Here is a 13665-nt window from a genome sequence, read left to right as displayed (position 1 = left end):
CAAGACAGGAGGAGAAGAGGATGACAGAGGATGAGATGGTTGGATGGCATCACCAACTCCATAGGCATGAGCAAGCTTCAAGAGTTGGTGATGGACAGAGAAGCCTGGTGTGCTGCAGTCCATGGGGTTGCAAAGAGTTGGACACGACTGAGCAACTAAACTTGACCGACCACATCTTCTTTCTCCGTTCCTGTATTGATGGACATTTAGGTTGCTGCCATGTTCTGGCTATTGTAAATAGTGCTGCAATGAACACTAGGGTGCATGTATGTGTTTGAATTACAGTTTACTCTGAGTATATGCCCAGGAGTGGGATTTCTGCTTCATATGGTAGTTCTATTTTTATTTTTTAAGGAACCTTCATACTGTTCTCCATAGTAACTATACCAGTTTACAATCCTACCCAGTTGCGCCTACTTTTGACAAGGCAGAGATGGACTCCACACATACAGCTGAGGGAATGTGGCTGGCAGGAGGATTGCTGTGATCACAGCTCTCACCTCCCACACAGACCCCCTAGCTCTTGGGTGATCTCAACACTTAGGCCTGGGTTTGGGTGATACCACATTTGGGCTCTCTGGGGAAGACAGGATTGCTCCAGGTAACACTTGAAAAGTCGAAACTCCATAAATAGTTACTGCCAGTGTGGGGAGCAAGCCAAATCTGAGTTAAGAGGAATACCTTCCAAGCAGAAACCTGTGAGCTTCAGCACTTCATTCTAGGATTCAAACTCCTTTTAAGGAATTCAGATTAGAAATCCTTTGTGATTTCCCAGAATAGAAGAGAGTAAAGATTTGGCTTTTCAAGCATTAGTCCCAGGTGACTCAGACTCAGAAGGACACCCTTCTACATGATGTTCCCCTTCCCTCATCCTCCTTGTCTTTTCTCTAAATTTCATTAAATGGTTCATCACAGTTGCTCCTATCATGTCAGAAGGCAGTGACTGCCAGAATCTGCCTAGAACAGAATCCATTTGGAGTTGAAATACCCTCCCCCTAGGTTAATCTTCTCGGCGGTTGCATGTAAAACATGGGGCAGCATGTGGCGGAGATTAGGCATGCCCCGGTATTGAATTCTGAGCGCCAGGATGTGTGGGGGCCTGCATCCCTCACAGTCCCGTCACTTTCCTCTTTTAATGAAAACTGAAGCCCAGCTCCTGCCAGAGGGCAGGGGGAGGGAACAAATGTGCAGGAAAAGAAAATACAAAAGGTTAGGAAGGGTGGCTCCCTGAGCCCTGGTCTGGGCTAGAAAAAGCACCTCCCCACACTGCCTCCTAGCACGTGGAATGCAGGAGGGGCTACAGGAGGGGCTAGGAGGGCTCCTGTGGAGGAATTAAGTGTGGCTCAGTCTGTTTCTGGCTTCTCTGTAAATACTGTGACACCTCCGAATGGAGGAACAGCTGAGATAAGTGACTGCTAATCCCCCAGTGCCGGGAGGAGGCCGGCCGCTCCCTTGCAGATCCCAGCAGATGGTGGATGAAACAGGCTTCCCTCGAGGCAAGGGCAGCGGGAACTGTCCCACCTTCTGTTCCTTCAGCCAGCCCTGCACGTCTCCCTCATGGCCTGTCCCTGCCCAGAAGGGCCTTGCTGGCCCTCGAGAGCCTGGGGACATGCCCGAGTTTGGCTTCTGCCATCCCGTTGGGATGTTCAAGGTCAGCCAAGCTGGATTCAGGCCGGTGCTGGCAGCTTGGGCAGCCTTCAGCACAGCTCCTCGGGCCTGGGGAAGAAGAGCCAGGCAGTGCCTGCAAGTTTGTCTGTGAAGTACCTGGGGAAGGGGGGTGGTGACTTATTTAAAATGCAGATTCACACTTCCAGGGTGAAGCCTGGAAATTTGCATTGCTATTAGGCAGTCCAGGTACTTTGGCTACAAGTGGTTGCAGCCTTCCACTTGGAGAAACAGCAGTCTGAGTGGACTAGATGGCCTTTGAGGGGGTGGTTAGGATTAGGGAGGGACTGGTCTGGTGCCTGGATTTGAAGCCTCACTCTTCCATTTGTTCACCCATGTGACCTTGGGCAAAGCAGGCACAACAATGGTTCTCTACCATGTAGAAGACAGTCTTTCTTAAACTGCAGGGCACAGCCATTCCTGGATTTGTGAAGTCAATTTATTCACAAGTTGCATCAAAAACTGGGAGTTTGGCTGGCTGCACAGTAATGTGAATGTACTTAACACTACTGAGCTGTGCAATTTTAGAGGGTTAAAGTGGTACATTTTGTGGTATATATATTTTACCAAATTTTTTTAATAAGTCCAGAATGCACCACAAAAGGTAAGTCACTTTTCTATACTTAAGTAGACACTATCAATTTTCAAATTAAATGGATCCCTGAAAAATGGTGTCAAAGGAAAATCAATCTTGGAATCTTATATTCCCATTGACTTAAATTTTAAAATATATAAAAATAGGGTTTAGAGTTTTAAAATGTGGAAATTGAACGGTATTACAATGAACAAAGATCGAACCATCATGTCTTGAATGGGAAAAAGTGTTCTTACCACAAGTATAATGCATAAGAAAATATGTTTTGTTCTAAATGGGAAAACATGAAATTATTTTTTAAACATTTTAAGGGTGATGACTATGAAACTGGTTTCAGTACTCCACTGACCTACTCCCAGGGCAGACTGATCCCTAGGTGGGTGGGCTGGAATTGGTGTCCTGAGCCCTGGAAGTATTTACAAAGGATTCAGGAATAACCATGGTGTTTGGTGATCTGCTGAACTTTCCAGGAGTTCCCTTTATACAAATGGCAGTGAACGTGGGAATGTGCCATCAGCCACTCCCAAAGAGAAACTGTTTCTTTCACACAAATGGTCATGAACTTCAGTCCTACTCTACTTTAAAAATAATGAAATATTTCCTCAGGAAGCCTTTCTCTGAAAGGCTTCTTTTGGTAGGGGAAGTGTACCACGAGGCATGCAGAACTTTCCCTGTCCAGGGATTGAACTCACCCTCTGAAGTGGAAGCTTGGAGTCTTAACCACTGGACTACCAGGGAAGTCCTGAACCCTTGTTTGAATCCCCATTTTTGTGACTATCCCAGTGATTCTCTCCTTGTCCTTCCCAGCACGTACCATAAATAACTGTCTCTGACTCCTTTGCAGTTGCTCTGCAGTATGAGTCCTGCTGTTTTATTGCTCACTATTTCCCAGTGACAAGCACAGTTCTTGTCCCAGAAATATTTGCTGAATCAATAAGTGAATGAAATTGACCCAAAATCTCAAAAGTGAGAACTACAGCTGCCTGTGTCATTATTACTGAATTGTAATAGTTACTATTTGCTTTCTATCTTCTATGTGGCTTATATCACTTGTCTCTAGTTATTACTAATACTAGTAACCCCTGCCAGAAAAGAGTTGTATCCTTTTTCAGAGGGTAAAATTGGGGCTTAGGACAGTGAAGTGATTTGCCCAAGAGCAAAACAGGTAATAAGTGACAGAGGCAAGGGTCAAACCCAGGGATGTTGGCCTGTATCACCAGTCACATTTCTGCTTTTTCTTGGTTCTTCTGCATCTGCCTGAGCCCAAGCAGCTCTGCTCTTTGCCTCCTGTCTATGGGCATTTTCACTGAAAAAGGCTTACCTCATGGCAGAACGAGCCCAGCTGGCATGACCCTCACCTGGCTCCATCACCCAGCTGCCCTCAGGGTTTCTTCTCCAGACCAACCCAAACATGGTTGGGGAGCTCAGAGGGGAGGACCCAGCATTCCCCAGTCTGGACAAGTATCTAATCAGCAGGCCTCCTTAGCATATCAATCCAAGACCACTCCAGAGATAGATGCCTGTGCCCAGTTTTCTATTTTTAACTGGTGTGAACGGGAGGAAAAACACAAGCATTAAAAATCAAAGTGCCGGTCAAGAACTGAGAATACAGGGCACCCCAGGGCAAACCAGGGATCTGTGTCCTTCTTCTATCTCTCTGTTCCTTTCTCGCTTCCTTGATTCATGTCATCCCTTTCTCCAAAATCCCAAGATCCTCCACAAAGGAGCTGATATCGTTTATACCTGGGTTTTTTATGCATCGACATACATATGAATCAACTAAGCATCTTGCTAGAAAGCAGCTTCTGCTTCAGTAGTTCTGGGGTAGGGCCTGAAACTCTGCTTTTCTAATTCATGCCTGGTCATGATGCTATCTCTTACGTATGTTCATTGGTTGAAGTTGCTGTTTTCTTCTTGACAAGAATAGTTCTCTTTCAGTCTTATCTTCACCTGGAGTAAAGGCCTTGGCCCTCAGTTTACGGATGTTCCCCTATGTGCATGTGTTAGTCACTTAGTGGTGTCCGACTCTTTCTGACCCCGTGGACTATAGCCCACTAGGCTCCTCTGTCCATGGAATTCTCCCAGCAAGAATACTGGAGTGGGTTGCCATTCCCTTCTCCAGGGCATCTTCCCAACCCAGGGATTGAACCCAGGTCTCCTGTCTTACAGGCTGATTCTTTACCATCTGAGCCACCAGGGAAACCTTCATCCACCAGCTAATGGACAAGCCACCTTTGGCATTTGTTCCTTCATTCACTTTTACAGCAAGGAGTCCTTTTCTGGCCTAAAGACAGGAGTCTGAGTTTGAGCAAAACCCTGGAGACATAGAGGAAAGCCACCTGATGTCTGGGCCGGGGTACACCTGCTCTGTTCCCCCAGCAAGACTGGGCAAGCTCTCAGCAGCTTTGTCTGGCCTCTTCCCTAACCAGCCCCTGGAACCAAGCACAAATCGGGGACCAAGGTGGCCTCGGTTAATCTCGGCTTTCTGCCGCAGGAGAGTACAGATCTCTGAGCTGTCATGCAGGTTGGTGGGGACTAGCCCAGGAGGGTGTTCTGCACCATGAGCCCCTTATCTGGCCCCCAGTTGTGCTGCTGGGGTGTCGTTAGGGCCCATGAGGATTCCCAGGGCTCGGCTCCTCCAGCTCCCAGAGCCAGAGGATGAGAAGCTGCCGTCACTCCCCCGCTGCCCAGGCCCAGCTGTTAGGACCCCTCAGCAGAGGGCAGGGCGCCAAGCCTTCCCACATGTATGTGGCTTATTGTCTCTTAGGCTGGCGGGGCAGCGGAGGAACCAGCTCGGAGCACACCCAGGGAGCACCCCCACCCAAGAAGGGGGAGGGGTGGTCTGGCGTCACTCAGTCTTCCCCTGCCCCCTACCCTCCACGGTCTGCCCCTCCCCAGCTCCCTATTTGGCCATCCCCCTGGTTGCCCCCTCCCCTTCCTTACATGGTCTGGGGGCCCCCTGGCTGATACTCTCCCCTGCCCTTGGCTCCATGAATGGCCTCGGCGCTCCTCAGTGGTGCGAAGGCGACCAAATAAGGCAAGGTGGCCGACCGGGCCCCCCACCCCTGCCCCCGGTCGCTCCAACTGACCCCGTCCATCAGCGCGCTATAAAGCCGCGCGCCGCGCGCGGGGCACCAGCGCCTGCCGCCGTCTGAGCAACCGAGCAGATCCCGCCCCGCGGACCGTGAGTCAGCGCCGCCCGCCTCCGCGCCTCCCTCCGCCCCGCGCCCGGAGCCGGTGCCCCGCGCTCCCGCGGCTCCATCACTTTTCTTCTTTTAAGACCAAACTTTCCATTTGGTTCCGACTTCTTTTGTCCTGGGTCTCGGTCTTCACAGGAGAGGGGCTCGCAGAGGGGGAGCCTTGCGCCCCACTGGGGGTCCCTGTTGTCTTGTGCTTTCCTCTCCCGCTGGGGCTGGAGCGTGGACGGGAGTGTGGATGAAGCCGTAGTGGGTTCCCAGTTTGTGAAAAGGCGAAAGTGTGAAGGGCTGGGGAGCACCTTCTAAGGGATGACTGTCCCTCTTGCCCTGGGGCAGAGGGTGAGCCTGCTGGCCGGGGAGCCTGTCCGGGTCCTCTCCCCCTGCTCCGCAGCTTCTCCTCACTCTTTTTCTGCCCCAGGGGAAGGGAGATGGCAGGCGTCCCCCGCCCCCGACTCCCGCCCGCGGAACCCCCTCTGCTCTGTCCCCTCCTCCGGGGGAGCGGAGCAGGCCAGCTCCGCAGGCATTGAACTTGGGCCGCCTTGCTCTGCTCCACCTGCAGACCCCGCTGAAGCTGTGCCAAGATGTGCGACGATGAGGAGACCACCGCCCTGGTGTGCGACAACGGCTCCGGGCTGGTGAAGGCCGGCTTCGCGGGCGACGACGCGCCCCGCGCCGTCTTCCCTTCCATCGTGGGCCGCCCGCGCCACCAGGTAACCTGCACCCCGCTTCGTAGTCCCCAGCCCCATTGCACACCCCTCTCCTGCCACCTCTTCAGCCCAGCAACTCTCCTGTTTCGTGAACTCTTTAGGTTAGATAGGAAAAGATGACTTAGCTTCAAATCCGAGCTGACAAGTAACAACTTACACCCTCCAACATACCAGGAAATGTGCATTCCACACCCCACCCCAGTCCGCTTCAAGGACACAGCTCACCAAGGGTCCAACTCCCTGGTGTGAAAGGCAGCAGCTTCTCTCAGTCTTCTCTTCCTCTTATACATTTCACCTTACTCCTTGGCCTTTTTTTTTTTTCATTCCTGTTCAAAACTCTTAATAATACAACATCTCCCAACCAACCAGGGGCCAAGCCACAATGCTCCCTCTTGTTCACAGCCAGTGTATAGGGCTCCCCAAAGATGTCATCTATCTGCTTCCTGGCCATTGCATTTTTAGAAGCCAGGCGTGACAGAGGCAGTAAGTGCATAGTGATAGTGACATACCACCTTGTTTATTAAAAGAGATACCATGCTCTCTGGCTGTGCCACAATGCCTGGCCAGACAGACTGCCAAGGAGAAGAGCGGGGTTCCTCACTGTGGGTGACCATGGGTACTCCAGGACACTCTGGGTAAGCTGGATTTCACAGACACAATGATAATGGCATATCTGTCCTTTTTAGGTTCACTTGATGAATGCCAAAATCTTTTCTGAGGAGACATACAACGTGTCATTAATGCAGTCATTCCACAGTATAGTCATTTATATTCCAGTTGACATAGGTGATAAGCTTAATAGTTTAATGAAGACATTATGGCAATTTAAAAATGAGATGAAGCTCTGCTTCTTCAGTGAAATAGCTTCATTCCTCCTCACCCCCACTTATAGTCTAAACAATAGAATTATGCCTTCTGAGGGTGGGGTAGAGAAAAGGTACAGGACTGATTTTAAATGATATTTCTGAATTGGGGTAAACTATTTTTTATTATTTCTGGTATTCATAAGATGCCCCTTGATTTGGGCAGTTAGACTAATTAGGCATTGAATACATTCCTGACATGGAGGAAGCTTGATTTTCTAATCTCTTTCTTCTTGTAGGGAGTCATGGTGGGTATGGGTCAGAAGGATTCCTATGTAGGTGATGAAGCCCAGAGCAAGCGAGGTATTCTGACTCTCAAGTACCCCATTGAACATGGCATCATCACCAACTGGGATGACATGGAGAAGATCTGGCACCATACTTTCTACAATGAGCTCCGTGTAGCCCCAGAGGAGCACCCCACTCTGCTCACTGAGGCTCCACTGAACCCCAAGGCCAACCGTGAGAAGATGACTCAGATCATGTTTGAGACCTTCAATGTCCCCGCCATGTATGTGGCCATCCAGGCGGTGCTGTCCCTGTATGCTTCTGGCCGTACCACAGGTGTGTTTGGATTGTAAGGTGTGTGATTATGAGATAGTCTCTGGTTAATTACACTCTTAATTACACTCCCAAATCACTGACCTTGCTGTGAATCAGTTTCCCCAATGAAAACAGAGTGATCTCTTTCCTCACACTCTCTGGGAAGGTGTCTGTGCCAAGAGAGAGAGGTAACAGTAGTACCCTGAGCACGCTTATTTCTAAGAGTGGAAAGAATATGGAGTTAGAGCCTTTCTTTGCCTAAAATATGTGATGTCAGATATTGAGGCTCTGCACAAACTAGTAACCTGGAATGCAGCAATCGTTGGTGTGTGTTCACGTTATCGCAGCCCCTGGGCAAACATCTCCAGTAGAGACGAACGCAGAGAGAACCTACATTCCCTACAAGGTCTGAGTCAAAAAAGAGAGAAACGTGTAAGTTAGATGTGAGGAAAAACAAAAACAAAAAAACACACCTGGAGGCTTGCATGATGTGCTAATGACTGGTAAGAGGGACGGTCATTTGAAACTCTCCTGAGGAAATTCTTCTACCACAATATTTAAAAGGATGAGCTGTTGCTGGCTTTAGGCTTAGCATTCATTATGCTCATTTTTATTCTTCGCGTCTAAGGGATCTAATTTTATCTGGATCTTTGCCCAGTGCTAGTATCTCTTAGCCAAGAGTGGAAGTAGGCTTTGACATGGCAAAAGCAGTGGTGTCCTCAGAGATTTACCTTGTTTTTGCCTACTTCCTCTGATAGGCATTGTTCTGGACTCTGGGGATGGTGTGACCCACAACGTCCCCATCTATGAGGGCTATGCCTTGCCCCACGCCATCATGCGTCTGGATCTAGCTGGTCGGGATCTCACGGATTACCTCATGAAGATCCTCACTGAGCGCGGCTACTCCTTTGTCACCACCGGTGAGTCTGTGTGTGTTTCATCTGCCACAGTAGGTGTCTGGTTTTCTCCTCCACCAGTGAACCCACCTACCTCTCCAAAGCTGATGTCATTCTTCAAAGCTTACCTGTGACCCTCTTTATTTCTGCAGCTGAACGAGAGATTGTTCGTGACATTAAAGAGAAGCTGTGCTATGTTGCTCTGGATTTTGAGAATGAAATGGCTACGGCTGCTTCTTCCTCCTCTCTGGAGAAGAGCTATGAACTGCCTGATGGCCAAGTCATCACTATTGGCAATGAGCGCTTCCGCTGCCCTGAGACGCTCTTCCAGCCCTCCTTCATTGGTGAGTTGTATGGTCTGGTGCAGAAACACAGCTTGGGGCTTCCAGAGAAAAATCTATTATAATCAACAATGATTAAGGGGCCCTTGTGTTGAAAGTAGTCATAGCTTGGAGACCCACGCAGTTCAGCCTCAGGTCCCAATGGCTTTTGCTGGGATGGCCATTCCTCCTCTGCAGCAATGATACGATAAAGGATGACACACCGGCTTCATCTTGAAACAAGGAATGAGATAGAGTAGTAACTGAATAATTCATGTCTGCAAGGAAGAGACGATGACTCAAGAGTGCTGACTTATTCTGGTATATTCCATCACCAAGTAGCTAGACCTTACTTCCAAGTCATTCATTATTAAGTGTGACAACAATCCTACTTATGGTAATAACTGGACACTCATGTGTCACTGAACACCTTTCCTAAGCAGGGATTTCCAAGAGGAAGCTTGTCAGTATCTTATTTTAGTCCATAAATAAGAATGACATTCATTTCACATGAATGTGTCTCATGCTTTTCTATTACATCTCCATGGGTCTGATGGGTACAGCGAGTGTTCCCTCCAAACAGGTGCTAAAAGCAGTTGGTTGTGTCTTAGCAGTCTGTTGTAGATTACTCTCAGCACTTTTAAGACACCTGTTCCACAAAACTCTGCAGTGTATCTTATAGAGGAACATATGTTTCAGAGACAAATGGTGACAGTTTACCAACACAGAGGAGTCTTGTTCTCTTCCTTCCACCCTGGCCCCATGGCCTGAATGCACTGTGACTTTTTTAAAACTTGTTCATAGGTATGGAATCAGCTGGCATCCATGAAACGACTTACAACAGCATCATGAAATGTGACATTGATATTCGCAAGGACCTGTATGCCAACAATGTCTTATCCGGAGGTACCACCATGTACCCTGGTATTGCTGATCGCATGCAAAAGGAAATCACTGCCCTGGCTCCCAGCACCATGAAAATCAAGGTAAAGAACTTCTGTGGTGGGGTGGGGGCAACCAAGCAGAATTCCTAACTCCTTTCCCCTCACACAAATAGCTTCCTGTCTCACAGAAACCTTTTGCTTTTATAGCACCTTTTCTGACTTTACTGGCACTTTCCCCAAGATAGGAGATTTTAAAACACTTTAGAGCAGTGGATAAAAATAAATCTTTGAGAAAAAAAAAACTGAATCTTTGAACATATTTTAAAAGACCCCAACTTTCAGGCTAGGCTTCACCATGCCTATAGCTTATTGCCACATATTCTCTGGTTCAGAGAAGTGGGAAACTTCTATTTTACAGAGTCTTTGATCATGAAATGATGAAATAGAGAAAAATGGTTTCATTGTGAGTCAACCATATTCATTTGTAGGATTACTGGGCTTATTCATTTGTATCACATTACCGTGACTTGATCACTGGTGTATTTTCCGTGAATCTCCCCACCATGTTGCTTACTCTGTTGCTTGGAACCTCAGAGTTCACTGGCAGTTTTTGCTTTCCTTCTGCAGATTATTGCTCCTCCTGAGCGTAAGTACTCTGTCTGGATTGGGGGCTCCATCCTGGCCTCCCTGTCCACCTTCCAGCAGATGTGGATCAGCAAGCAAGAGTATGATGAGGCGGGCCCCTCCATTGTCCACCGCAAGTGCTTCTAAGGTGCCTTCTCTCTTAGTCTACATTACGTTCAGGATGATGGTATGATGCTTTTTGGAGTCTTCTGAACCACCCTCCCTCATCTCTCATCAATCATTGTACAGTTTGTTTACACATGTGCAATTTATTTGTGCTTCTACTATTTATTGCTTTATAAATAAACCAGATCAGGACTTGCAACCTACAAAAGCAAGCATTTCTTATTTCTGTTTGGGGTTTGGGGAAGGAGTGGGATGGGGCCAAGGTTTGCTTACTCAGTCTGTGAGCTTGTATACTGATGGCCTTGATACCATGAGCTTTGTAATATCACAGCACCACATCCGTTCATCAGCGTGACTTTTAGCTGGGAGCTACAATATTAAATTTTGATTTTACCCTTTGGGACAGAATCATGAAGATAATTTATATCTGAAAAGCAGATTAGGTTTTCAGTTCAGTTCAGTTGCTCCATTATGTCTGACTCTGCGATCCCATTAACTGCAGCATGCCGGGGTTCCCTGTCTATCACCAGCTCCCAGAGGTTGCTCAAACTCATGTCCATCGAGTTGGTGATGCCATCCAACCATCTCATCCTCTGTCATTTCATTAGTGTGATTAGGTTTAGGTCCACATTAGTGAGAAATGGATTGGAGAATACAGCTTGTGAAGATTAGTTTCTATAACAACACTGAAAATTGTGGTTTTAGCACATGTTCCAGCTATTTTTGTGACTTTGCCGAAGCCACAAAGATATTGGTAATGAGAAAGTCAAAGGTTATTTAAACTAGATTAGTATAAATTCTCAATTCACAGTCTCTTCAGTTGTCTTCCTGAGGGCCATGCATGTTAACAGTGAAACAGGGAGGCCAGCTGACAGAAAAGCCCAGCCACACCCCATTCCAAATACTCCCCAAGCAAATCAAGACCACTGTGAATGTTGAAAACAAACGTGAGGATGGGGAATTCTCTGAAGGCCCAGCAGTTAGGACTCCGAGCTTTTACTGCTGTGGGTGCAGACTCAGTCCCTGGAACTAAGATCACACAAGCCACGTGGTGTGACTGAAAACAAACACCGAAAGAAGTATGAGGAAACAGGCACCAGATACCTCCGCCTAGTCAGTGACTAACCTGTGGGACAGACAGCTGCAGGCTCTTCAGTCCTTTGAAATCTTGGGATCTTGGGTTGAGTAGAATGAAGGCTCTAAAGCCTGAGGGATTAAGAGGGGCAGAAAGACACAACATTCACTTCACTCTGTGCTGTAATCCTTGCAAAGGACGTTGGGGATAGCACCTCTATCGTACTCTGTCTTTGAGGGGTTCACGTACACACTGCTCAGAAGGTTCCAGTGTATGTGGTTTGGGAGGCTTCAAAGAAATGGACATATGAGTATGGGTCTTGAAGGGTGGTTAAGAATTAAAGAGGTGGGATGAGGAGGGAGAAAATCTCAGCAGGAGACAGGGCAGACGCCATCACACAAAGCACGAGGCAGGCTGGTGGGAACTGATGAATTTTAGGCCATCAATTTGGAAAGGTAGATTTCAACCTGATTGTAGAGCTTTAAAAATTTTCACTTTCAATTTAATTGTTGATGAACTGTTAGACCATTTGTATGTGTGCGTGCATTTCCACTCCGTCAGTGTCTGACTCTTTGCAACCCATGGACTGTAGCCCACCAGACTCCTCTGTCCATGGAATTTTCCAGGCAAGAATACTGGAGTGGGTTGCCATGCCCTTCTCCAAGGGATCTTCCCAACTCAGGAATCAAACCCAAGTCTCTTAGGTCTTCTGTGTTGGCAGGTGGATTCTTTACCACTAGTCCTACCTGGGAAGCCATGTAAGACCAATTGAATGAAATTAATTAAACTTTTATCTATTGATGAGAGAATTAAAACACAGATTAAGCAATGGGTACAATGTTATATGGGCTTCCAGCTGGTGCTAGTGGTAAAGAACCACCTGCCCATGCAGGAGACATAAGAGACACAGGTTCGATCCCTGGGTTGGAAAGATCCCCTAGAGTGGGAGATGGCAGCTTACTCCAGTATTCTTGCCTGGAGAATCCCGTGGACAGAGAAGCCTGGCGACCTACAGTCCATGGGTTGCAAAGAGTCGGACAAAACTGAGTGCATATGCCCACACATACACATACACACAATGTTATATAGCTTTTTTGTGGAATACCCAAGTCAGGAACCCAGATTTTTTGACAGCTAATCTAATGATTCTTCTACAACAATCTTTTCTAACTTAGTCATAGTTTATCAAATGTAACCGCATTCTATCACACACCCTTTTGAGAGTCTGGGTTCAAAATTCAGAGTATTTATAGCTCATCAGACAATCTTAATAAGTTCCCAATGTCATTATCATTCAAGGTAGTAATTATGTCTTTATGTTCATTCATTCATAAAAACATCTCTTGATCCTTGATTCTGGGCCAGGCACAGTAGTAGGTGTGGGACACAAAGATGGAGTAGAGCACATTGGCTGTGCTTAGAGCTCCAAATTCAGCACAGCTAAAAGGAAGTCTTTCTTTGCATTAAGGGTTAAAGAATACATAAATTAGTGACATTTACATAAGATACAATAAACTTTACTGTAGATTTTCCTTTCTTCCCCCAACTATTTCTTGTAGCACAGATAGATTGATTTAAAAGCTAAGTAACAGCCAGAGACAGATTTGGAGCATGTATGGGAAGATACGATTTAGCCAGTCTCTGTGTCTCTTTTTTCCCAAATTGAATACGTTGTAAATTATGAATTTTATTCTCTAAATACAGTATTAATACTTTAGCTTTAGGCAACTGGCTTCTGTATTACCTGTGGTTCTTTCTCTGTGTGAATGTAAATGGAATGGGTATTGTTTCTGCTTGAAAGTGGAAGTTTTTGGAATCAGTTTCTGATATTTATATCAAAAGTAGAAAGAACACAGGTTCTTATTGAATTTTGAGGTTTCCTCATCTCTAGAACAACTGACTCTTCCAATAATCATGCTTGCAGTGGCACCCCACTCCAGGACTCTTGCCTGGAGAATCCCATGGACGGAGGAGCCTGGTGGGCTGCAGTCCATGGGGTCGCAAAGAGTCGGACACGACTGAGCGACTTTACTTTCACTTTTCACTTTAATGCATTGGAGAAGGAAATGGCAACCCGCTCCAGTGTTCTTGCCTGGAGAATCCCAGGAACGGGGGAGCCTGGTGGGCTGCCGTCTATGGGGTCGCACAGAGTCAGACACGACTGAAGCGA

The 13665-nt window shown here is 47.2% G+C and overlaps 1 protein-coding gene across 1 annotated transcript; it reads left to right on the top strand.

The window, feature by feature from the left end:
* The first annotated feature begins 5317 nt into the window (after positions 1-5317).
* On the top strand, positions 5318-10628 carry ACTC1 (actin alpha cardiac muscle 1). The gene is made up of 7 exons (XM_052647052.1): positions 5318-5444; positions 6017-6167; positions 7267-7591; positions 8329-8490; positions 8619-8810; positions 9591-9772; positions 10298-10628. The coding sequence occupies exons 2-7, from the start codon at positions 6039-6041 to the stop codon at positions 10439-10441; spliced, it is 1134 nt and encodes a 377-aa protein (XP_052503012.1). The 5' UTR covers positions 5318-5444; positions 6017-6038; the 3' UTR covers positions 10442-10628.
* Positions 10629-13665: the final 3037 nt, after the last annotated feature.

Source organism: Budorcas taxicolor, chromosome 10 (assembly GCF_023091745.1).
Source record: "Budorcas taxicolor isolate Tak-1 chromosome 10, Takin1.1, whole genome shotgun sequence".
Lineage (NCBI taxonomy): Eukaryota > Metazoa > Chordata > Mammalia > Artiodactyla > Bovidae > Budorcas > Budorcas taxicolor.
Note: the sequence above shows the minus strand (reverse complement) of the source record. Positions and strands in the feature narration are given on the sequence as shown.